This window comes from Podarcis erhardii (genome assembly GCF_964252035.2).
Source record: "Podarcis erhardii genome assembly, chromosome: 2".
Classification (NCBI taxonomy): Eukaryota; Metazoa; Chordata; class Lepidosauria; order Squamata; family Lacertidae; genus Podarcis; species Podarcis erhardii.
This window is the reverse complement of record NC_138498.1, coordinates 4,853,397-4,877,882: the sequence shown is the minus strand read 5'-3', so window position 1 is coordinate 4,877,882 and position 24,486 is coordinate 4,853,397. Positions and strand designations below refer to the sequence as shown.

Here is a 24,486-nt window from a genome sequence, read left to right as displayed (position 1 = left end):
TGACTCCTGGAACGGATTAAATTTGAGAACCAAGGTACCATTGTAGTTCAAATCTGACCTAAGGGGAGAGAAGTTCCTGTTTGACCCAAGTTATTCCTTTCCAGCCAGTGGGGGGGATAGCTCTCCTTGCTTCTCAGCACCATTAGTGGTTTCTGTGGACTAAGCACTGCAGTAGTGCTTCAACATTATGCCTGCTGGGACTACCAAGAGTGTCAGGTTTGCTAACAGAGCATCTCCTCTGTTCTGCTTGGCCCTTGTGAAGATTGCTTGGAATCTGTTGGTTGAGGTTGGGAAGGTGGTTTGGGGAGGTGGAGAAAAATAAGGCTGGATGCTCTGATATTTGTTTGTTTTTCTCTCTACACAGGAGGAGCTAACTAGCACCAGTGTGGAACATATCATAGTCAACCCCAATGCGGCTTATGACAAATTTAAGGACAAGCGAGTGGGCACTAAAGGACTAGGTAAGTGTTTCTCCAGAGGCCCTTTCTTGAGTATGTGTCCAGGGTGGTGGGGGAGCAGTAGATCCAGACTAGAAAATGTACCAAAGAAAAACATTCAAAGCAATCCTCAAAGAACCCAAGGATCCTTGTTTAAAATGCCTTAATAATTTACAATAATAACGTTATATACATACTGAACATTTCAAATAACTTATTCCTAGTTTAGCTTATGTCTGCCAGTCATTTGTCTCATTGCCTGCAGGTGTGAGATGCAGCACAATACATGCATGACTATTTTTCAGTGGTTGTGTGTGTGTGTGTGTGTGTGTGTGTGTGTGTGTGTGTGTGTTGGACGTACAAGATGTTAGCCTGCCCTTGAATGGAGATCTTCAGGTTTGTTTTGAACCAGAGGAAGCAACAGGGTTTCTTTTGCAGTTTTGAACACTGGTCCTTACAGATGATGGATCAAGCTCAGTAGCCAGGCCCTTGCTTTCCATGCAGAAGGTCCCAGATTCAATTCCTGACATCTCTGGGTAAGGCTGGTGATGTGCCATGTCTGAAAACCCAGAGAGCCACTACCAAACAGTATAGACAATATAGTACAGGCCTAGCTTGGTATAACAAAGCTTCTTATAGTCTTCCTAAAACTTGAAGGCACAGTTGTGCAGCCACGCCTGCCTTGGCCCTGGTATGAAGTCTGTGAGAAGTTGGTAGAAAAGTCAAAAGGCCGTTCTACAAATATGAGCTGCTGATCAAAGAACTACTAGCTCCAATTGTGAATCCTGTAACTTAATTTTAATGGAAAACATGAAACTTGAAGCTGTTCAGTCTAAAAGTACAGAAAGATTTCCCCCCCTTTCCCCCTTTTGATTTCTAGATTTCTCTGATCGTATTAGCAAAACCAAGAGAACTGGCTATGAGTCTGGAGACTATGAAATGGTAAGTAACTAACTCAGATGAACTGTAGACCAAAAGGAAAACCTTTGCTCTGTACCAAGCTGCATCTCAGCTGGAGAATGAGATTGTAGCCTTAAGTAGAGGCGTGTTCTAGGCACACAGTCAGGGCAGGAGGTCACGTGGCACCAGTATTAGTTCAGAATCCAAGAAGAAGAGTCAAATCTAGCCAAGGCCCAGGATCCAGCAAGGCAAGTTCAGATAGCGGGGTCAGTTCATATAAGCAAGGTCAAGGTTCACCAACAAGCAAGGCAGGGAGAACTCTCAGTAGCCCCAACTGGAGCCTGGGATGGAAGTTACACATGGCAGGTTTGGATGTTGCTTCAACAAGCAGCAAGCCCAGACTGAGCCTTAAATAGGGCTTCAACTTCCTCTATATCCACTACCTATTTTCCTAAGGGCCCAGGGCCAGGATGGACTTGTAGTCCAAATCTGCTAGGAGGCAAGACCTCCCATCCACCAGCCTTCCTCAGGTCAGCCATTGCCATGGATGACCAGCCCGTGGCATGGACTCCACAGGAGCAGGAATTCATGGCATTCTTGAACTTCCCATTAATTGCCCTGCTCAGTTCTGCCTCTGGCCCCATCAACCACTAACATGTCACCTCTGGGAAGTGACCCTCAGGTTGAAAAAGACTTCTCATTGCTGATCTAGACTATATATATATATGAACTCTCTCACAGAAAGAATTGAGAATGGCCCTTCCTAGAGCCAGCCTTGCAACAGGAGATGGGGTGAGATGGACTTGTGCTACCCCCCCAAATTCTGGTGTTGCTATTGACCTGAGAATCTTATTTTATTTTTAAGCTAGGGGAAGGCCTTGGTGTGAAGGAGACTCCCCAGCAGAAATACCAGCGTCTGCTGCATGAAGTTCAGGAGCTGACTGCCGAAGTAGAGAAGATCAAGGTAAGATCAAGGTGGTCTCTGTTCTTGTTTCCTTCTGGCCCCCTCGCAGCTCCTCTGTGGGCCCTATTGATTTGGACCCACCCATCTTCTTGGTCTAGTCCTCGGGCCCAAATGCAAAATGAAGGCCTTTGTTATCCAATAAGTTGTCCTTGCCTTGAGACTGTGTGTTTTACCGCTGTGGTTAGTATCAGTACAAGGGGGAGCAGCCCAGGGTCAGAGAGGATGGTGCCCCAAACAGTTACTGAATGCCAGGCTTTCAAAGCTTCTATCCCTTCTTCCACAGAGCACCGTGAAGGAGTCGGCTGCCGAGGAGAAACTGACACCAGTTGCCCTTGCTAAGCAGGTGGCCAGCCTGAAACAACAACTCGTCTCCACCCACCTGGAGAAACTGCTGGGGCCAGATGCAGCCATCAACTTAACAGATCCTGATGGTGCTCTAGCCAAGTAAGTCACGGTGGAGTCAGCACTGCAGTTCCCCAGGGCTTAGTCCCACAAGCTGCTTAGCCCTGGAAAAACATGTCTTCATAAGAGTCCATCTGAACCTGCCCTTCACCCTTGACTACTGCGGTCAGGCCCTCTGCACCAGTGTTCGAAATTCACATTGTTCTTAGGCACATTTTGCAACAGGGAATTTAATTAGTGTGAGCAGTGTCTGAGCTCTGGGCACAGTACTGCGCCTAAGATTTCATATTAAAACTGCAGAGTGGAAGGAAAGGGGGATATTTTCTGCCTCCCCACTTCCAGCTACTCTCTGACTGGAGAAGAGACCCACTCTTAAGAATATTACAGGGGTGGGCAGGGGACCATGTGAAAAGTGGACATAATGTTTTAGCTGCAGTTCACTCATTTTCAGCTTTGTATTCTTATAAAAAAGCATACCTAGACATTCCGTTGCTGTGCCCATAACCTAAGTTTAAGGGGCCATTTAGCTCCTAGCTTTCATATCTCAGTTTTTAACACTGCTCTGCACCTCAGAGTAGGCCATGCAAGGCCAAGAGTGTCAACTTCAGGGCAAGCTTGAGATCAGTTGTACATCTCTCTGTGGAGCACATTGTCTGCATTTTGTAGGAGTGCTGAGATTGTGATGGGATCATAGGACTGGATGGGGCCATGGAGCCATCAGCTCATCCCCTTAAGTCAAGGGTGGAGAGTTGAGTTGGCCCATCATCTCCTAACCATTGAGCAGGCTGACTGGGGCTGCTGGAGTCCCACAGCAACCACAAGGCAACCCATCCTTGCTTTAAGGGAGTAGATTATACCCATAGATAAACTTGCATAATGCAGACCATCAAGGAGAGTTGTGATTTTTTGGGTGTGAACTGGGGGAAATTGTCTGGAGAATTTCCCACTGGTTCTAAATTGATGGGGATCAGATGCAGTGTGCTTTTTTGACTTTTCTTTTAGTAAAACATCTTTTTTAGTCTTGTTAGTTTTGCAGTCTGTATAAATTTCCCGCAGGGAAGGAAATCAATAAAGTGCACTTAGTGTGGTTTAAATGCTATTTTCAAAGATTTACCTGGAAATTATTTTTATTGGAATACTTGTAAATATTTAAATACATGGCAGCACAATAGCATACCTTTCCCTTTCCATTCTTTAGATTTTAAGAAGAAAATATAAGCAGGGAAAATGGTTAACATAATAATTTTAGCATGCCTGAAGAACTACGTGCAGAAATATATGTGCTTTCTAGGGATGGTCATCTGAAAAAGTTGAAAACAACCATTTTAGATTTGATTAGTTGCCCAGTTGCTGTATACCGTGTTCAAAGTAAATTTCTAAACATGAACCATTTCCCAGCTGACATTGGCTGCAAGCATACAGAGGAGAAAAGTGTCCCCATCCCTTCTAACTTTGCTCATGCCCTTCATTATTCCAATCTCTGATCCAAAATCCATTGCAGCAGGCGGTAGCTGTTCTAGCCAGTGTAGTCAGTGAGGACCTAACCATGTGCCCTCTAAACATTTGTGGCCTCTTCAACTTGTCAGGCGTTTGCTCATTCAACTGGAAACAGCCAAGAGTACTAAGGTGTCCCCTGCAAGTGGGAAGAGCCCAGCAAAAACTGCGGCTGGCCCAGGAAACATGGTGACTTATGAACTGCACTCCCGGCCTGAGCAGGACAGATTCTCTCAGGCTGCCAAGGTAAGAACTGGAGTATTTGATCTTTGAGACCCCTCTGGGACTTATAAGGAAATAGCTAGGATGATGAGCTGATGCTACATTTGTACAGCAGTGAGGTGCCTTAGCAGCGCCCTCATTGTAGTATGCAATTCAGCAGTGCCTTTCTCTCTCCAAGCTCAGCTCTGGGGGCAGGAGAGCATTCTGTTGCTTTATGGGGTGTTTGATTTGAGTGGGGAAAGGCCTATTGTGCACAGCGCTGGTTGGTTAGTACTTGTGACATCACAAGGACCCCAAGCTCCAGAGCATTTTTGTGTCCATATGTGTCTTCACTTAAAGAGAGCTGGAGACTGGGAGCATCAGGGTCTCGGTAATGTCTAGGAATAGTTCCCTTCCTCTGGGACTTAGGGCATACATCAACTCGGCTTGTGTGTCTGTATAAAGCTAATGTATTTGATACTGAAGAAAGGAATTTCCAGAATGCAGAGCCTTTTTCCTAAGCTGCTTCCCTAAGCGTGTATATACAGGGCTCATGGAGATCTTCAAGCATAAATCATTTTTGTGAATCTTCTCCTTCCCTCCCCACTGCACACAAAGTTTGAGCCTTTCTCACCCCATAGCAGAATAGAGCATCATAATGAACCTTATTTTGGCTCCTTTGCTTTCCCCACACTTTCTCAGTAATCCTTTAACATCTGCATCACCCAGCAGTCTCTGTGACTTCATTCTGAGTGCTTTAGAGTTAATGGGGTTATTGACTTACTTATTCTACAGTCATGAAAGCTTAGGATGGCAGGAGTGGGAAACAGTGATAATGTCTTCCTGGTAATATTCTATACAGTCTGGGCTCAGGGTTCCCCAGAACGTGGATTGCAACTCTGTGGCGACTGTTGAAAAGAAAGATCTTGTAGGTTCCAGCCTGCTTCAGGTCCAGTTACTTCATGCTGGGGTTGAAGTGGTGGTGGGAAAAGGTGTCATTAATCATATTTGTACCCTGCTTTTTGGCCGTCCATTCTAGGCAACACAAAAATACCATTGTTAAAATGGCTAGGAAGGCGCTCAAAAGAAGTGGAGGGAGTGATAGGCAAAGTCTTGTTTGCGTTGAGCAGATGAGGAAGGGACACAGGGATGCAGAAATCCAGATAAGATTTTTCATTTTGCTGGAGGACTGTGGAATACTCTTTCCCTTAAGCATGCCCATATCTCATTGGATGCCAGGATCAGACACCCATCCCTCCCATCTGTTCTTCTCTCTGTAATCAAGTGCAGTGGTGGCTGAAGCAGGTGTCCCCGTCCACCGTTGGTGGGGGTGGGGGGGCATGCCCACACCATTTTGGATTCCTTTCTCTCATTTCCCCAGTTTCGGATTATGCCACACACAACACATTAGTCATTTTGTGATGGTGCCCCTGACACCTTTTCAAACTTCCAAATGTGCCCAAGAAGGTTGGCAACCTCTAGGTGAAAGAAATGAAGTTGTAGTGGAGTGTCAGTCTCAGTGGAGAACTTTTTGGGAGGGGGGAACCTTTGTGGCTGATTTGAAATGATTGATGTGTATTTCTGTCGTAGTCATATACAGTAGGTAATATAATCTCATTCTGGACAAACTTTCAAGCTTTCCAACTTCTGGAATTTTCACCTGGCTTTAGATTCCTTGAGCCATCCATCCACACTTACAATTTTTTTGTGCCTTGAGGTATGAAATCTAAATAGGCTCGTGCACCTACCACCCAGTCCAATCCATCCAGGAAGTTTTCCTCAGCAAACCCCATGAAAGTGAATATAGTCAAGGCGCCATGTTCCTGCACAGGTCTTGATCACTTCACTGGGGCTTGTGAAGGGCAATTTCCTGGCATGTTGTACCCCATAGGTCAAATTGCCCTTAATGGCACCTGAAAAATGACACGTCTGGGTCAAGGGGGAATTTTAGAAGTGCTTTGCCCTGCAATTCAAGAAGGCTTCTCGGGAGGGAGAGGAGCACAACGCATCTTCATTTGCTCCCTCTGGTCTTTGCAGATTGCGGAACTGGAGAAGCGGTTGGCTGAGCTGGAAGCAACGGTTCGCTGTGAGCAGGATGTCCAGGTGAGGCCGAAAGGCAGTGGAAGCCCTGGGTTCCCGGTGAAGGTTATGGTGGCAAGGGGGATGAGGCCATAGCTCAGTGGTAGAGCGTCTGCTTTTCAATCAGAAGGTCCCAGTTCAATACCCAGTATCCCCAGGTAGGCCTGAGAGATACTTTGGTCTGAAGTCCTGGAGTGCTCCTGCCAGTCAGTGTAGACACTATTGAGGTAGATGGACCAATGCCTGACTTGGCAGGCTCCTTAAGAGGTAATGGGAACAGGTGTAACAGCAGGCTAGATTTTATGATGAACTCCATGGCTTCATTTGTTAGCAGCTCCTGAGATTTTCTCCAGTGATGCATTTAGGGCAGCATCTACTTTGGCCCTATAGGCGCTCTGTAAAATTGTCCAGGAGGTGTAATGCCTGGAGCTGGTTACAGGGCCTGAATGAATTAAATTGTTCATGGCCAGCCTGTGGCTGAAAATCCACAAGTGGCCTGGGCAAGAGCAGAGTGCCCTGGCCGTGCCATAGAGTTAGACTCTTGCTGGACTAGAAGCAGCTCCAGCCCAGAGTGCAGAAACTACATGGCTATTGTTGAGTGTGAGGCAGTGGCATTGCCTCACACTGCAGACTGGCTTGTGCCATGCTTGCCAAAGGCTGGCCAGCACTATCCTAATCAATCCCCCCCCCTTCATTTTCTCTCTCTAGAATCCTCTGTCTGTTGGACTGCAAGGAGCTAGTCTTATGGTAAGCTGTTGGCTGAAGTTTATAAGTGGCCTGTGCCTTTTGGGATTGGAAAAGAATTAAAGGGGATGTTTGCTTTTAAAGATTGGGCATGAAGGTTGTCTCTTAATTTATCCTGTAGCTGCTGGGAGGCCAGGTTGGGCTTGATGAGTGCTGTGCAAAGTGTGTGTGTGTACATGTGTACATGTACAAAGCACATTTGTTTGTAAATGGAAAGGAATGAGATACTATGCTGAAATGTTGGGAAAAATAGCTTCTAGGCCAGGATTAAGGGAAATAGGTTTGCACCTCCCTCTATAAGATGTTCTAGACCAGGGCTCAGCAACATTTTTCAGCTGTGGGCCGGTCCACCGTCCCTCAGACCATGTGGTGGGCCGGACTATATTTTGAGGGGGGGAAATGAATGAATTCCTATCCCCCACAAATAACCCAGAGATGCATTTTAAATAAAAGCACACATTCTACTCATGTAAAAACACACTGATTCACGGGCTGGGTTTAGAAGGCGATTGGGCCGGATCTGGCCCCCGGGCCTTAGATTGCCTACCCCTGTTCTAGACAAGATGTTTTATGTCTCTGTGGATTAAGTTCCTTTTCTTTATTTTTGACTACTGAGCTGAGGTAATCTGTGCCAAGTAAAACTGAAATTTTGCAACCTAAACAATATTTGCAAATTTACTAAATATTTCTCATATTTTGCAGAATTCTGTCTTTAAAAACTATTTTACATAATTTATTCTGGTTTTGATAGTCTTTTCAAGAAGGCCGAGGAGCTATGTAGGTTGCTGAAATTTCTCTCTCAAACACACACACAACACAGCACCATCGAAAACCTATTTAAACTACACCTTTGGTACCTGAGATTCCAATTTGCATTAATCATGCAGTATGAAGCATATATTCACAACAGTGAAAACTAGAAATATGCTGTCTTTAAGAAAAAATATAAGATTATTGAGTAGCTGAAATTTCCATCCAAGGTTGTGTTCCACTGGTGGTTGGTTGTTGCTCCTGTACAACTGCAGCATAGACATATCCCCTTGTATTACCTCAAAGAGCTGATGATATTCAGGGGGGGGGGAGGGGTGTCTCACTGGATCTGGCTGGGACAAATGTCGCCTGGGCAGGAAAAGCCAATGGTAGGAAAGGCCAGCCTGAGGGCCAGGACTAATTCCACACACTGATTTGAGTTAGCCAACTAAAGTTTTGCCTACAGGCATGTGGTGTTTTTCCCTCTAAAACGCTTTCCCCATGTCACATCCTATCCATAGCAAACTGTAGAGATCCTGCAGGCCAAAGTCAGCTCCTTGGACATAGCAACCCTGGACCAGGTGGAGGCAAGGCTACAGGTGAGTCTTTTTCAGCCACAGCATTTAGGGCATGTGGAAAGGACTAAATGATTTTGAAAGTTCTGGCAGGGTCTAGCTTTCCTAATGGCAGTTCTTCATTCCTAGAGCGTCTTGGGAAAAGTGAATGAGATTGCCAAGCACAAGGCCACGGTGGAGGATGCAGACACCCAAAGCAAGGTCAGATGTGTTTTCTCTCTGTAACTGGGCAAACGATAAAACCCACAGTTCCACTTTCTGTATTTGTATGAAAGCATCTTGTTGATTGACTCTGCCCAGTATACCTGAAGGAGCATCTCCACCCCCATCGCTCAGCCCAGACACTGAGGTCTTCCTCTGAGGGTCTTCTGCTGGTTCCCTCACTGCGAGAAGTGAAGTTACAGGGAACCAGGCAGAGGGCCTTCTCAGTAGTGGCACCTTCCCTTCAGATGTCAAGGAGGTAAAGAACTACATAACATTTAGAAGGCATCTGAAGGCAGCCCTGTATCAGGATGTTTTTAATGTTTGATATTTTACTATGATTTATATATGTTGTAAGCCGCCCAGAGTGGCTGGGGAAACCCAGCCTGATGGGTGAGGTATAAATAATAAAAGTAGTAGTAGTAAGGGCAGCATTGGCCTGCTATTACCGATCAGGTTAGTGTGATTTCCTGATCCTGGTGGCAAAGAGCACTGTTTTCCTTGTGGGTTCATAAGGCTTCTGCCAACTCTGGAAGAGGAAGAAGGGTAGAGACTTATCAGTTGTAGATGTTCTGAACAAGCCAATGGGATAGATTCCCTGCCAGGCTGTGTCTTGGTGATTCACACACAAACACAACACCCTGGTAAATTAGAGACTGCAGCTCTTCTGTGCCCTAGAAAATCCTGAATAAAGAAAAGGGGGTGACATTTGGGAATGACTTACCACACAGCCTGTGTCTTTTTTCACATGTGTGCGCATCATCTGATCCTTCAACATGTGATGTCTGCCTGTTTTATTGTGTGAGCTGGGCTCCCCTATAGAACATAAGAACATACCGTTAAGAGCTGTGCTGGATGAGGCCAAAGGCCCATCTAGTCCAGCATCTTGTTCTCATATTCAACAGCCAGCTCCCTACAAGAAGCTTGTGAACAGGACCTTAGCACCGCATTGGATGGTGTGAACATTTTGTCTGGTTTTCAGAACTCTGCTGGCTCATTCACCTGAGCAACTCAGCATTTGATGCTGTAGTCAGCAAGGGATGAACGCAACATGATTTGTGCACTGGCCCTTTGTTGACAGACTTCTGCTTTTGCCAGCCAAGCAATGAGATTGTGAGCAAAACTAGATTACATTTTGTCGTTAGTATGTGTATGTGTTCATGAACACATGGGAAGTTTTTTGGAGGGATGGTGATGGAGGAAGATGATTGGCCTAAAGTTGAAGACCAGGTTCCCACTTGGACTCTCCCCCCCCCCTTCCTGATAACTTTCTGCCTCCCCTGCCCCATACAGGTGCATCAACTCTATGAGACTGTGCAGCGCTGGAGCCCTCTGGCCAGCTCCCTCCCTGAGGTGGTGCAGCGCCTGGTTGCTGTGCGGCAGTTGCATGAACAAGGTGAGCCTCTGAGCCAGGCAGGGGCGTTCTCTAACTCAGGAAGGCAGAAGAGTAGCCTCAGCCTTTGGGCCTCCCATTTTTGTTTATTTATTTTGACATTGTCATTTTTTTCTATTTTTTTTTTTTACACTTGAAACAATAACATTTCAAATAAAAGAAATACACAATTGATATTGACTCCCCTTCCCCTCCTTCTGTCATGCATTTTATTACTCCCCCCCCCCGCATACTCTAATTTCTCCCTATATCTCATTTTCCTCATCTTCACATCTCAGTATGTTTTTACTGCTGAATTTATTCATTTTTTATGCTTAATTTATATTGCAAAAAACAATCGACAAAAACAATCCAAGATCAATACATATTACAAAAAGAAAAGAAAAAATAGATTCATACACAACAGATTCTGTTATGACTTCCAATTATTCTGTTACTGTTAACTTCTTAATATGTTTACACCATGTCTCTACATAATCCATAAAACATTTCTAATCTTCCTCAAATAGTTTTTTTATCCTGATCTCTTTTTCTGTCTTTCAGTCCTGCCATTTCTATATATTCGTTGGCATTGTATCTTCCCTCCACCATTCGAGTCTTTGGGCCTCCCATTGCCCCAGTGAACTGGGTGGCTGTCCTTCCTGTCCCCAAGCTGACTTTTTGGTTCTTCTCTGTTACAGCCATGCAGTTTGGGCAGCTCTTGACTCATTTAGACACTACCCAACAGATGATTTCTAATTCATTGAAGGACAACGCTTCTCTGCTGACACAGGTGGGTTTTGGGGCTTTGACGAACTGCCTGTGGGACTCCTCGGGTCTCTACAAGCTGGCCAGTACAGATAGCATGGGCGCACCTAGTTGTGGGGAGAGCACCCAGCTGTATATTCCACTGTTTCTGAGAATAAACTGCAGCCGCTTCACCGTATAGCACAGATCCCTTTACCACAACTATGAGATGTAGACTTCATAGTGCAATGTGCCTGAAGCCAGCTCCCCACGTCCTGCGGGATCCTGCCATTGTCCATTCTGTGGACATGACCAAACCAGCATAGATGTCACTGGGGCAGGAGTGTAAACATGCTGGGAACGTGGGTTTGGGGGAGCACATCTTTGCTGGAAACTGTCCTGCCATACACATGTTTAGAAAATGGCAACTTTGCTGCTTTAGAGCAGGGGCGGGACCTGTGGCCCTCCAGACGCTGTTGGACTTCTGCTTCCACCATCCCTGGCCACTTAGCCACACTTGCTGGGGTTGGTGGGAGTTGGGAGGGGCTACAGAACCTACGTGCCGCTGCTATAGAGTTTACTGCCACCCTGAGAGGCAGCAGGTTGAAAACCAAAGTGTATGCGGACTATTTTGAAAACCATCTTGCGGCATTTGTGTGCCCTAAATAGAGCCAGGTGATTCATTGGTCTGACTCACATGCTAGTAGGTAGCCATGGTGGAACATGTTCCCAGGCAAGCCCTCCATATGGCTGGCGTCTATCCATCTTCTCTCCCTCCATCTCTCTCTAGGTTCAGAAGACTATGAAGGAGAACCTGGCTACCGTGGAGGACAATTTTGCCACCATTAATGCACGGGTGCAGAAGCTTGCCAAGTGAATCCCCTTAACAAAGTCTACAAAGGCAGGAACTGAGGTTTGCCTGCTGTCCAAATAAGCACTAACTGCTCCGTCCCTTCCCTACCTCTGTACCTTTTCTCGTGTGCACTTAGTGGGAGTTCAGCCTTGATGAGGGCTGGTGGACTGAGTGCTTATCTCTGTTAGAGGGCAGGTGTGTGCGCCCCCCCCCCCACCTCTTGCAATGCTTTGCACCCCTGTGGCAATTGATGCTGACTGCAGAGGGCAGTGTTGCATTCCAGACTGGAGGGAGGGTGTGCTAGAGAGGGAATCAACTTTGCGTATCCACCTGGGAAGTTGTACTCACTGCTGCTTGGCTCGGAGCCTTCTACTTGGAAATATTATCTTACCTCTCAGCCTGGCATGGAAGCAGATTGTATTGTTGTATAATTATTTACTGTCATTAAACACTTATGCTTAGTGCTCTGTACTTGGTTTGTGTGTGTGTGTGTGTGTGTGTGTGTGTGTGTGTGGGGAACAGGTTGCATGTGCTTGTCTTTCTGTAGTCTCCAGATTGTGCTCTTCATGAAGGAGAAGGTTGTCAGTGGCTCCTAGTTACAATGGCTTTTGGCCCGTCCAGAAACACTTTGGCAATGAGTATGAGGTGCTTGGAGACCAGCATCAGGTGAAGTCTGTTGCTCCCTTGATCTTGTTCTGGGCTTCCCAAAGGCATCTAATGCCCTCTGTGGACAACAGGGCTAGATGGGCCTTTGGTGTGATCCAGAGAGCTCTTCTTAAGTTCTTGTCCCATTTCACCCTTGGGAAGTCTGCACAAGCTCTTCCAATCTCCTCTCCTGTAGTGAAATAGCACAGCCTACACTGAATTCCCAGGACTGAAGTGACACCACTTCACATATTACATTCAGGGTGGAGGGATTCATTCACTGCTGCTCGCTCAAAATAATCCATGCTGGGTAGCAGTCGCATTGACTAGGAGGTCACTGCTAAAGCTGTTGGTTATTACAGCAAATACTGAGAGTGTCATGAAGGACAGATATACAGCTTCAAAGACTCACATACCAGAAGCCCTGTTTGGGCTGTGGCTGACTAGCGCATGGCTACTCACTCCGTTATGTTTGAATTTCTTCCCCATCACCTCTGAAGAGCCAGCTTTCAATATATCATGAGATAAGCAAATATACTAGGAGCTGTGCCTCTGCCTGCCTGCTGTGTTCACTAACCCCCACATTAACTCTCTAGAGCTTCCCCTTCCCACCCTCGTACAACTATGGTGGTTGGCATCCTTCTGTCTCGAGAAACAAGGGAGTGTGCCGCCAGGGGTGAAACCAGCACTGAAGCCAACGGTGACCTCCCTGGGGCACAAGCCTGGGCAGTGTGTCTGGAGGTCCTGGGCTGCCCAGACCACAACCCCCCCCCACTGATATTTTCCAAAGGAAAGCAGAGTAATACGTTTGGCATCAGCTTGGCTGCAGGGGTTGCTGGAAGCAGGCAGGCAAGGAGCCATCCAGCCGCCTTAGGGACTCCACTTAAGATTTGTGTAGGGTTTGCTCCTTAGCCTTTTCTTCTCCCAAAGATATCCTGCAAGGCAGCAGAGGTTTAGGATCAGTGTTTTCCTTCTCCTAGATGAGGTTGAGGAGCCCAATCCTCATTTCCCTCTACAGTATGTGCAGAAATCACCTCTTGTAACTCACGTAACTAAACTCAATTTTCACCTTCCAAACCCCATTTCTGAAGCCACTTCTATTCTGCACCCATTTTCACCTTCACACCCGTGTTGATTCTTCCTCCTTTTAGGCAAACCTGCCTTGCACATGATCCACTCCTATGGTAAACTCCTGCATCTGCCTCTTTCCACACTGGACTACTTAGTGACTAAGCACCTTTTTCACCTTCTGCCAAATTGCAAAAGCACCATCTCTTCCTATTCTTCAGGCCTTTGCATGCACTTGCTTTCATTTCCCATGCCTCCTGCGCTCTGCTTTTTTGAAACCCCCTTCCTGTTCTCAGCTCTCCGTTGCACACAAATCACCCCTGTTTCCATGCTGTAGCCTCTCTCCTATTGTGCATCCTGCATGCACATATCATTTTCACCTTCACTTCCTTTTCTCTTGCTCCTCCTTCCTTCGGCTCTCCCTTGCACACAGACCACCACCCTATTTCCATCTCATCCAGTGGTCTGACTTAGTTTAAGGCAGGGTGTTTTCAGTCTCTTAAAAATACGGGCTGCACACCACCCTGCTTCCAGAGCTGTGAGTTGAGCTGACAAAAGACCAACCCCATAAGACTTTGTTTTAAATACATATTTTAATACTTGATACAAAACACACACACACCCCCCCCCAAAAAAATAAACAAGTAAAGAAACAGTAACTTCGATCTAAGCGGCAAAATATTTTCATCTGTTAAATTAAAAGTCGCTCCCATAGAAAAGCTACAATTCACAATTGTGTAATTGTTTTTTTTTTTTTTACAAAACAAAATTTAAGCTCGAAAAAGGAAAATAGTTCCCCCCTCCAAATTCCTTTTTAAAAATTTTATTTATACAAAACAAAGGCCGAAGTTGGTTGGTTGGTTTGAAGTGCACAGGGGAGGGGGAGACAGCGCGAACTGTACAGTATCTACACAGTGCTTTTGCATAATCCGTCAAGATTCTCAACCAGACATGGGGGCAGGTGGTGGTGTACTTGGGGCGTGGAGCGTTTTGGTCGTTCAGAGATGAAGGCTGTAGTGTGTATGTTTGCAGGGAGGGGGCTAGAGAAGCAGATGCAGGGGCAAAGCTGGGCCAATTCTAGTTAGAGCACAAACTCCTCCTCTCCCTGGCCAAGGACCTGAGTGTTCTTTTGAGGATTTCTATAGAGAGAGAAAAATACGTAGGCAAAGGTTGCTTTTTTGTTTGTGTGTGTAAGGGGGGGGTGAGAACTTGGAGCCCTACCAGTCCCAGGAGCCCAACTGGAGCCAAGGAGAAGAGCAAGTCCAACTCACCAGCCAGACTTTGCCTCGTGGCCACTCTCTTTCAGTAGCGTCTCAATGGAGGTGGGGGGGGGGGAGTGTGGTGGTGGGGAGTGAATGAATTGCTGAACTATGGAAGGGAACGAATCCTCCCTTCAAAAACGTGGCTTCTTTTTCCTTATTGCTTTGTACCTTTAGCACAGGGGCCAGGATCTTGTGTGTGTTTTTGGCAAGGCAGAGAAAGAGAAAGAGACTGATTCTTGTATTAAAACCCTGAGCTGGTTCTCACCTGGGTGCTAAAGCGCACACAGGTCTGAGGTAAGGTGGGAAGTGAAAGGGCCAGGATGTCCTCTTCCTGGAGCACATGGCCCTTGCTACTCCTGCTGAGGTTCTGAGATTCAACCAAAGGGGGGGGGGAATCTCGCCAGCGTCAGGGGAAGGGGCAGCTACTACACAGCGGCAAGGGACTCCCCGTCAGGTCATTGAAAGAAAGAAGAAAAGCTTCCAAGAAGTGCTATGGGTGTGTCCAGCTCTAGTGCTCCTTTTGCTCCCATCCCAGCCTTTGCTCCCACCCACCCACATCCCAAAACAAATGCTGTGACCAGAGATGCACCTTGTGCTTTCAGGGGTCCCTTTTAGGAGAGATTCGGGACCCAGGCAACTGGTGAAGCTACAACACATTCACGGCTAAGGCGCAAAGAGCCCAGCAGCAGCAGCAGCAGCCGATCCTCTTGCTGGTATTTCCCTCCCCTCGCCCCATGTCCAGGGGGTGGGCGCCAGAGATTAAGAGGGGTTGGGAGGGGGAGAGAGAAGCCAGAGGTGTCCTAAGCTCTGATCGCCTAGGAGCGAGGGGGGTCTCCAGTTCAGGCGGTGCTATGTGGGCAGTTTCCTCCTCCTGTTTTTCACGGGTCGGCCAGGCCGTGGCCGACGAGCAACAGTGTAGTCAACCTAACAGAAAAAGAGAAAGAGAATGAAGGGGGTGTTTAAAGCTCGGCTTGCTAAGTGGGCAGAGCTCAGAGGCAGGAGCTGCATCTACGCCAATGCAGGGGACGCTCCTGTTATAAATAAATTTCCAGGGTGTAAAAAGAGGGAAGGTGTGTGGAAGAAGGCAGGCAGGGGCAGCAGGCAAAACGCCTCATAAAACGAGGGGTGTACATGCAACAATGAAACTTAACTCTGCAGTGGGTACTAAAACTAAAAGGTATAGCTAAGACAAGTTGGGACAGCCCTAGTCCAGTGATAATAGTAGGAAGGGTGGGAATAGGACGGAGTGCAAAAGAAATCCCTTCCTGGGTCCAGGCAGCAAACTAAGGTTAAGGGTAATAGCTTAGAGACAGAGCATATGTTTGGCATGTCAAAGGTCTCTAGGCTTCTACCACTGAACTGTGAGCCTCCCATTACGATGAGGGCCAAGAAGAGATGTGGGCTGATGATGTATCTTTCTGGAGAACTCTCTCCTCAGCTTTGGGGTTATAACAGAAAAGGCCTTGCTAATTCTCCTTGCCAATTGCTGAAACAAAAAATATAGTTTGTTTCAGAGGGTTGATGCGAATATGAACACATAATGAACACCCAATACTCTGTCCTGCTGGCAAAACTGTACTGTAGCAGAGTGGAAAACTAAATGGATTTTGGCAAGAGGTGGGAGGGGTGAAGCAGTCAATGCAGGTGTCATTGCTGCTGGCAGAATGGGACAAGACAACCAATCTTGCCAATGGGGCACAATCCAGTTCTGCAGCACAAGCCCCACTGAAGTGAATGAAGCTTTCCCAGCAGACTGTGGCAATGGCTACTTGGTAGATTGCAGATTTTCCCCCTCATGGAAATCCAGATTCCCATCAATGTGTCCTTACAAGAATGACATACTCTACCCATCTCTGCTGTTGAGATCATCTTCAACACCCCTTTCCACCTTCCCTCAGCGGAGAAGCAGGGCTTGCAAAAAGTTGTGCCTCCCTTTCCTGGACTGGGGCACAAGGAAGGCACTTCCATTTCTGAGCACTGTTACCAGAGCAATGATGTCAGCCTTTGCTCCAAACAATTTCTCCCATTTGGCAACAAAAAGGAAAGGCCTTTATCCTCTAATTTAGGGCAAGCTTCCAATGTTCCTCCAGCTGCTTTCATAGTCCCTCAGTGCCCTGGAGTCACCCTCCCTTGGGAATTTCCCCTGGTGACTTCATCAGCTTCAGCCAGCTTCCTGTCAGCTTCTCTTGGGTCCTGCTGCCCTGTGGTTTGAGGGAAGATGTCCAGAGCACCACTTATCCCAGCCTCTGCCCTTCCTGGGATCTGCTGATGTTGCTGTCTCCTCACAGGTCCTTCTCTGGGCTTGTCCTGTTGATATCCAGTGATGGGTGTGTTGGCCCGTTTCTTCTAAAAGGCCTTTGGACATGGAGATAATGGCTGGCAGGGGGAGAGGTATGATGGCTTTGCTGCTGTAGGTACAGGTTTCTACCCTGTTTTTGTGCACACAGCTTTGAGCTTAAAATACTTAAAATCATCATGTTCTGAGCTGCCTTAAGCACTTTCAAAAAGTGACATGGAAATGTTTTAAACAAAGAATAAAATCACCAGGGCATGGGAGTGATAATGTAAAATTGTAGGACACCTTTTAAGTCTTCACTTTTAGTTGAATTTGCATTGCCTTTTCTCTGGTGGTTTTGTTTTTTGCTCATCTCCAAAATGTAGAAAGCTTTTTGATCAATTGTTTATTTTAAACTGAAAACACAGAAATCCTGATGAAGCCAATGGACACCAGAAGCCAGACTCTTCCATTTGCGGCACAATCAGATCCACAGTGTATTGATATTTTTACTTTTCAGAGACAGTAAGTGCTTTAAAGGAAATGATTATCTGACATAAATTGTGGCAATGAAGTGGGGGGTGGCCACTTGTGCATTGCCCCCAAATAGGAAAGGCATCACCCTCACCACCAAAAAAGGGACAAAAGAGGGCACATATTTGTGCAAAAAAATTACAGGTGCTGATAAATATGTAACAATGCAAATTTAGGAATTACTGTAATTGAAACAGAAATGCATCTTGTCAGGGTGGGAAGGACTGTGATCATGTGAGCTGTGTGTGCCTGCTCAGTCAGCTGTCCAGGTGCCAACCTTCCATGGGCAATTTCAATGCGATTATCTTCTAGAAAATCCTGTTAGGAGAAGCCTCCTTACAGTTTCTCATCTTTAAACTGGCCTTGGACCAGACCGTCCTTCACCCAGAGAACTGACATCTGTAAAGCAGGACACATGGCTGCTCCACAATGAAGCCACAGGGGAGCAGCAAGAGGAAGACCCGGGGTTTGACAGAATACAGGCCATTGCCTGCCCCTGTGTGTAGCAGGGATGGTGGCTCTGAGAGGCTTCTCTGCTCTATTACGCCTCCTTGGTGTCACCCAGTGGTGTTTCACTGTGGGCCAAAAGGTCTATCATGCTCTAGGACCCAGGGAGCAGCTTGGAGGAACCCTTGCTGGCCTTCTGTGACCTTGAGAAGCACTTTGCCGAGAAAATAGTTTGCCTTTGCTCTGACTTGGGTGCCAGGCGGGGTGCATGAGGTTGTGACTTGTGGTTGCTCCCTTGGCTTCTCTTTCACCCCAAGCAGTTGGTTGAGTCTTTGCGACCTACAAATGTGGACAGGAGGCTTGGAGAAGTGCATGGTTAACCCTTTCCCGCTAGGTGTTGGGCTGTGTGTGGTGTCCAGGCACATGGGAGGAGGGAGAAAGCAGCCTTGCTGCAAGACAGATTAGTGCCTACCACTCTGAAGGAGGTGGCATTGGGGTGGGGTGGGGTGGCACTTACCAATGGGCTGGGCCCTGGATCAGCACTGGGACCCCGGATCCGTGTAGCTTCAGGTCGGGCGCTGGGCCGGGCACCACTGCAAAAAAACAAGGGTGGATTAAAGAGAAGGAAGAAGCTTTCAGTGGCCCCCAACCTTGCTCTAGGTTCTGCCATGAGCCCCATTCTTTCTGGGACATGGTCCTCACCTGCTTTTTCTCCTCCGGCCACGTCGGGCTGGTCGCCTTCCAGGAGGGCCCTGCAAGAAGGATGACTGGAAGGTGAGCATCTGCATCTCCTCCCCCTCCTCCTGCTCCCAGCATCCTTGGAGCCATCCATTTGTCCACTCGGCTCCACCCAGTCTGTCCATCTTCCAATCCCTGGACTCCTCAGGACCATTATGTAAAGGCCACTTTGAATATCCCACAAGGCTCATGTGCTCTCCTGACCTCTTCCTACCAAGCGGCCCTGAAGAGCTCTGTCAATTTTAGTTTCGTAACAAGCTAACTTCAAATTCACTGACTTATTAAACTGGTCTGTCTTTTAAAAACCAGAACCCCCAATTTGAATGTAATGCTAAACTGAGATAAAAGTGAGACTTGATGGACACCCTCTTCCTGGCTATGCCAGGGTGTCGGGCGTGTGAGTGTGAGTGCGCAAACCCAATGCTTCATTCAGACTTGTTACGGCTTGTGTGTGAAGCTCCCTAGCAGCCTCACTGAACACTGTTGCTGCTCAGCCTGGAACAGGCCCTTCATAGCCAATGCAGAAGCAAGGGCTCAAACCAGAGGCATTCCTTATGCTGAAAAAAGCAGCATTAGAAGTGCGTTGGTGCACAAAGGCCTCGGGTCTACCTAGTCCAGCATGTGGTGTCCAATTCAGATGGCCAGCAATATGGATGGGTAGCTGTCCATCATGGCGGAGCCATCCCATTGTCTGCAGCATCAGGAAAGCAGGAGACAGCTTGCCTCTGAATAGCAAGGGGGCCTTGCAAGCTGTGCTCCCTCCCCCACCCCTTAGCCAAGTCAGGGTGGAGCCCATTTCCCAGTCACCCCCCGACTCCCTGTCCCCCTTGTTTCGTGTGTGGTGACATACCTTTATCTCCTGGACAGCAAAAGGGCCCGCTTGGCTTTCAGCACTGCTGGCCACCATCTCCCCGTTGCAGCGCCAGGCAGGATGGGACGGGTGGCCTGCGCCCAAGTCGGGGAGCTGGCCATTGAAGTGCCGCCTGCCCCTGCCCCGCCCGCCCCCTCGCCGTCCAGACTTGCCGCCCCGCCCCGGCCCCCGAGAGAGGCTGCTGCCGGAGTCTCCGTTCAGGTCTTCCATGCCACGGCGGGGCCGCTTGAGCGGGGAGCGCGAGCTGCTGGCCTCCTGCCCCAGGGGGGCCTCCTGCTGTCCTTGCCTGGCTGGCTCGAGGGCTCTGGGCGGCTCTAAGGCACTTGTAGGGGCAGCGTCCGTGCAAGGGGGGGGCAACACAGTGTTGTGGCCTGGCTCCGTCTCTGCTGCAGGGGCCCCGCTGGCCAAGGCTGGGGCTGGAGCTTCACTCGGTTGCACAGACTTCTCTGGGACGCCAAAGCCGGAGCTCAGCTGGCAAAAAGAGACAAGATAGCGGAGGAAATCTGTCAGAACTGTGCAAAGACTGCTTCTCCAAAAGTGTATTTAAATTCACTTCTGCTGAGTCCATTAAAGCTGGCCTCAGTATTCAAAGCATTTGTCTTTTCAGCAACACCCTGTGTTACTATTTCTTCCCCAAAGTCCAGCGGTGGGGAACCTGTGGTATTCCAGAAGATGTTGGACTCCAACTCCCATCAACCCTGGCCATTGGTCCTGCTGGCTAGGGCTGATGGGAGCGGGAGTCCAACAGCACCCAGGGCATGCCTACCCCTGCTCCCAATTTTCCTGCTTCAATTGCTCATCTCACCTTGCTTCTTTTTAATCCTTCGCCATCCCAGTGAACCAGTCTATTGGACAGTGTTGGGCTTTGACTAAGGAGATCCAGGGTCTAATCCCCACTCTGGCCTAAAATACATGTTACATGTAAACATACATGAACAAGAGCCCAGGAAAACCCTGTCCTGGTGGGTGGCAACTCCCCACCCCCCTCACACTTCTGGTCACCCTTACCAAAATCAGCTTTTCCTTCTAAAACAGCTGTTGGCTACTGTCAATTATGTACTTTAGGCCTTGCCCATGGCACTCACTCTTCACCTCACAGAGTTGTGAGGATGCTACCAGGAAGTGGGGGGGGGGGGGGAGAGAGAGGACACACAACTTGGTGAAAAGATGCAATTTTTTAAAATGTCAAGCATAACACTCCGAACCCATCCTATAACATTCCAAAATAGGCCAAATACAGCAAAGAAAGCAGTGCTAATGCAGCATATTTGTGTACATTTGTGAGTTTAAGAACACTCAAAAGCATTTTCCCCAAGTACTGAATCTGGGGGCTGTTTCTGAATGCTGCCTTGCCCTTGGAAGCCGGATAAGGCCCTCGGCTCTCCACTTACTTGCAAGCTCTGGAGGAGGCAGGCCAGGGGGTTGGAGGCAGCCAACAGGGGCAGCTGCCCTTGGAAAAGCTGGAGTCCCAGTGGCCCTTGCAGGCTGGGTGGCAGAAGCGGCTGCTGGGCCTGGAGAAGAGGGTTTCCAATCAGCGAGGGGCCGGAGCCTGGGTTCAGCCCTGACAGGTCACCTACATGGTGGAGAGAAGGAGGTCAGGCCGTGAACCATGTCACTCTCACACAAGCGTCCCCCGGGGTGCTCCAAGGTGCCTCACTGCAAGAGCTGCAACAGCACCTGTTTTCGTATGTTCTCTTCCCCTGCCCAATATATACTGACTAAAGGGAACAGGATTGTTCCTCCAAAAGCATGAAAGGGACTTCTATGCATGCACCTGCTGTCAGCTGCAGTGGAATAATTTAGACATGTGCAGCTGCATGTGCACAGAGCTCTTCCACACTTCCGCTGAACACACAGGCTTCAAGGGCTTTCAAATACTTCTGGAATCCAAAGCCTGAAAACGTGAGAGCCCAAAATACCCCATCTTTTTTTGAGGGGGAGTCTGTTCCCCTCAAGATCTTGCTGGACTACAGCTCCCATCATCCCTGAGCCTAGGCCATGCTGAGAGGGGCTGATGGGAATTGGAGTCCAAACTTCTGGGGGGCCTGAGTTTCCCAGCCTTGGATCAAGAGGGAGAATGCAAGTAAACAGAAGTCAGAGGGGTGTTTCCCCATCACCACCTCAATAAGCTGACTGGCTGACCTTGGCCACAGGTTTTTTTATTGTCAGTTTGGCTCCTTTCATGGTTTCTGTTGCCGGGGGGGGGGGGGGTGACCAGACCCTATGTGGAGCATTAATGAATGCATAGTATCAGTGGCTGTGATTCCTTTTCAACTAGAGGCCTAAATAATAAACCAGAATGGGTGGAAGGGCTGACAATACAAAGCTGTAAAAGCAGGACTATTTCTTTCTGCCGTGACACGACTACATCCAGGCCCTGTTCAATCCCAGTCCCACCGATTCAGACATGTTAGTATGTGGCTGCAGCTCCTGCTAGGCCCCTCTCCGCCACCCCATCGCGCCTTAATTGCTTCACCTTCCTAGGAGTTGGCCCTGCAGAAAGAAGGGTTTAACTCACCCAGAAGTGTGGTACTCAGCAGTGGGTTCACAAGCTGAGGCATCAGGGGATGCAGCCGCCCTGAGGTGCTGGGGGCGCCCTCAGTAGTCGTCGATGTTGCGCTGGTGGAGGTAGGTGCCACAGGAGTGCCAGCCAGGCCAGTCTGGGGTGGAAGAAGCAGCGGAGGGTGAGGGGGGAGCGAAGGGGCAGGGCAAGCCCAGCAGCCGATTTTGGGAGAGCACCTGAAGCCTGTTGCTATGGCTCAGTGCTGCCGCATCCCACCCTCTGCAGAATTTCTGTTCTTTTAGAGCAGCCGTGCTTGCTCCCATCTCTGCAATATGGCAGGTCAGCTGAGCCTTCAAATGTCGATCTCATTCTTCATTATTAATTCCTGGCATTCCATACCACTACAGCATGACCAAGGAATGAGACCCAGACCCAGGGCACTAGGAGCAAAGCGGGCATGGAGCTCCCAGTCCCACATGTATCTTGGAGAGCCCTTTGCTTAGTAGCCCCTCGCTAGAGAGTAAATGCCTGTCTTCCTGCTTTTGATGCTACACTTCAGTATTACACTTTGGGATGCTATTTTGGTGAGGGCAGAGCTCGGCCTCCCATCCCCTGACGCTGGATGCCCTAGCAATGATTGGCAGGGATCCTGTGGGCAGAGTTGCACTGCACCCCTCTATAGTATTTGAGGGGTATAGAATCACCCCACCTCCACCCACATGGCGATGGACAAATTATGGAAACTCCTTGAGCCATGGATGTTGTTTATGGGCCTCTGCAAAGTGGCACCATATAAAATAATAAATGTTCCATCATTAGTTTAAAAGAAAGACAGAAAACATTGCTTTTCAGGTATGTGCAAGCCCCTTGCTTCCTGCGGCTGTCATCTCCTCCTCCCACCTGCTTTCAATCTTTGACCACATTGCACAAGGACCCTTTAAGAGTTTTGAGCCTGGCTGGTATTCACTAAATACAGTTCCTTTCATTCTACTCTCCCTCCTCCCCAGTGCCCTGTGAGAGGAGAAGCTGCACCTGGGCAACTTCTACCTTCCTCTTAAAAGGAACAAGCAGCCCCCGGCAAACCCCGCCTACAGTTGTCTTACCTGTGGGGGGCCTGGCCCAGGGTCAGAAGGGCCTAGGCTGGTCGCCAGCAGTGCTGAGTTTAAAGCTAGGACAGCTGGAGGAGTGGAAAGTGCTGGGAAGAGCAGGGGCTGCAGAGTTTCATGGAGGCCGCTGAAGGGCTCCAGCAGGGGCTCCGTGGCGGCTGCCTCCCTCTCCACCTCGCACGTCGCCTCTGGCAGCCCCAGCAGCGATGCCAGGAGTCCGCTGGGTTGGTGCAGCAAATCCAGGCTGGGCAGCACCAGAGGGAGCAAGGGCTGCCCCTCGGGGTCCCCTTGCAGGTTCAGGGGGGGCAGTGGCGTCTCCGGGCCCAGCGTCAGCGAGAAGGGGAAGGAGCCCAGTGGGAGCAGCCCGGGAGGTAGAGCATTCCCAAAAGGCAGCGCCTGCTCCTGTGCCAGGAAGGGGAAGGGGTCGGGGCCCGAGGCCACAGGGCAGCCCAGGCCCCCGCCTTCCATTGTACTGGTGGGGACAGGGCTGGCTGCCGGTGGGGCTTTGGGAGTCAGAGGTGAAGCAGAACTGGCACCTAGAAAGGGACAAGAAAGGCACAGACAGTGAGGAAGAGCAACGCGGCGCCTCAAGGACTCTCTCTCCAATACACTGTTCCATGCTTGCCCCTTCCCAGAAGGGCTTGTTCTGAAGAGGCCCACGAGAGGCCTGGTTTCCACGTATGCTCAGAAGGTGATCCTGCTGAGCTCAACGGAACTTACTCCTTCGTTAAGCACAGGCAGGACTGCAGCCTTAATAAGCATGTAATTCGCCACCTTCTTTGCAGTTGTGTGGCAGGCAAAATTCAACAGAGGATGCTTATCTCAGCATGGAGCTGTCTGGACCTCTACATTTTTTGCCATGCAATTATTTCAGGCTCAAGAGACCTGTGTCCTCCCCACCAACCCATGGAATTATAATAATCCTGCTTCTGGGGCATCAGATAGCCAGTCTGGCAATGAAGTCTTCTGTGACACTGCAGAGCACCTCCCGAGACACCACCATCCAGCCACTCAGTTCTGTTCGGCTCCCCATTGGGGTAAAGGTAAAGGGACCCCTGACCATTAGGTCAAGTCATGACCAACTCTGGGGTTGCGGCGCTCATCTCGCTTTATTGGCCGAGGGAGCCGGCGTACAGCTTCCGGGTCATGTGGCCAGCATGACTAAGCCACTTCTAAGCCATTTACCTTCCCACCGGAGCGGTACCTGTTTATCTACTTGCACTCTGCTGTGCTTTCGAACTGCTAGGTTGGCAGGAGCAGGGACCGAGCAATGGGAGCTCACCCCATCGCGGGGATTTGAACCGCCGACCTTCTGATC

At 48.8% G+C, this 24,486-nt stretch overlaps 2 protein-coding genes across 3 annotated transcripts in view; one reads left to right on the top strand and one right to left on the bottom strand.

Moving 5' to 3' along the window:
• The window catches only part of DCTN2 (dynactin subunit 2), a 40,529-nt gene extending 28,349 nt beyond the window's left edge, over positions 1–12,180 (top strand). For both annotated transcript variants that reach the window (XM_081851782.1, XM_081851783.1), the window contains 12 exons: positions 365–461; positions 1,318–1,379; positions 2,203–2,301; positions 2,585–2,745; positions 4,290–4,443; positions 6,436–6,501; positions 7,186–7,224; positions 8,493–8,570; positions 8,676–8,747; positions 10,041–10,143; positions 10,821–10,912; positions 11,657–12,180. In XM_081851782.1, coding sequence (XP_081707908.1) covers positions 365–461; positions 1,318–1,379; positions 2,203–2,301; positions 2,585–2,745; positions 4,290–4,443; positions 6,436–6,501; positions 7,186–7,224; positions 8,493–8,570; positions 8,676–8,747; positions 10,041–10,143; positions 10,821–10,912; positions 11,657–11,743 — 1,110 coding nt within the window. In that variant the 3' untranslated portion in view covers positions 11,744–12,180. The remainder of the gene's footprint in view (positions 1–364; positions 462–1,317; positions 1,380–2,202; positions 2,302–2,584; positions 2,746–4,289; positions 4,444–6,435; positions 6,502–7,185; positions 7,225–8,492; positions 8,571–8,675; positions 8,748–10,040; positions 10,144–10,820; positions 10,913–11,656) is intronic.
• Positions 12,181–14,006: 1,826 nt separating this feature from the next.
• MBD6 (methyl-CpG binding domain protein 6) overlaps positions 14,007–24,486 on the bottom strand; it is a 29,066-nt gene continuing 18,586 nt past the window's right edge. Inside the window, exons 7-13 of the mRNA XM_081851703.1 lie at positions 23,166–23,704; positions 22,078–22,219; positions 20,951–21,132; positions 19,539–20,030; positions 18,653–18,702; positions 18,468–18,543; positions 14,007–15,618 (exon numbers count right to left, since the gene is read on the bottom strand). Of these exons, the coding sequence (XP_081707829.1) occupies positions 15,544–15,618; positions 18,468–18,543; positions 18,653–18,702; positions 19,539–20,030; positions 20,951–21,132; positions 22,078–22,219; positions 23,166–23,704 (1,556 nt within the window). The 3' untranslated portion in view covers positions 14,007–15,543. The remainder of the gene's footprint in view (positions 15,619–18,467; positions 18,544–18,652; positions 18,703–19,538; positions 20,031–20,950; positions 21,133–22,077; positions 22,220–23,165; positions 23,705–24,486) is intronic.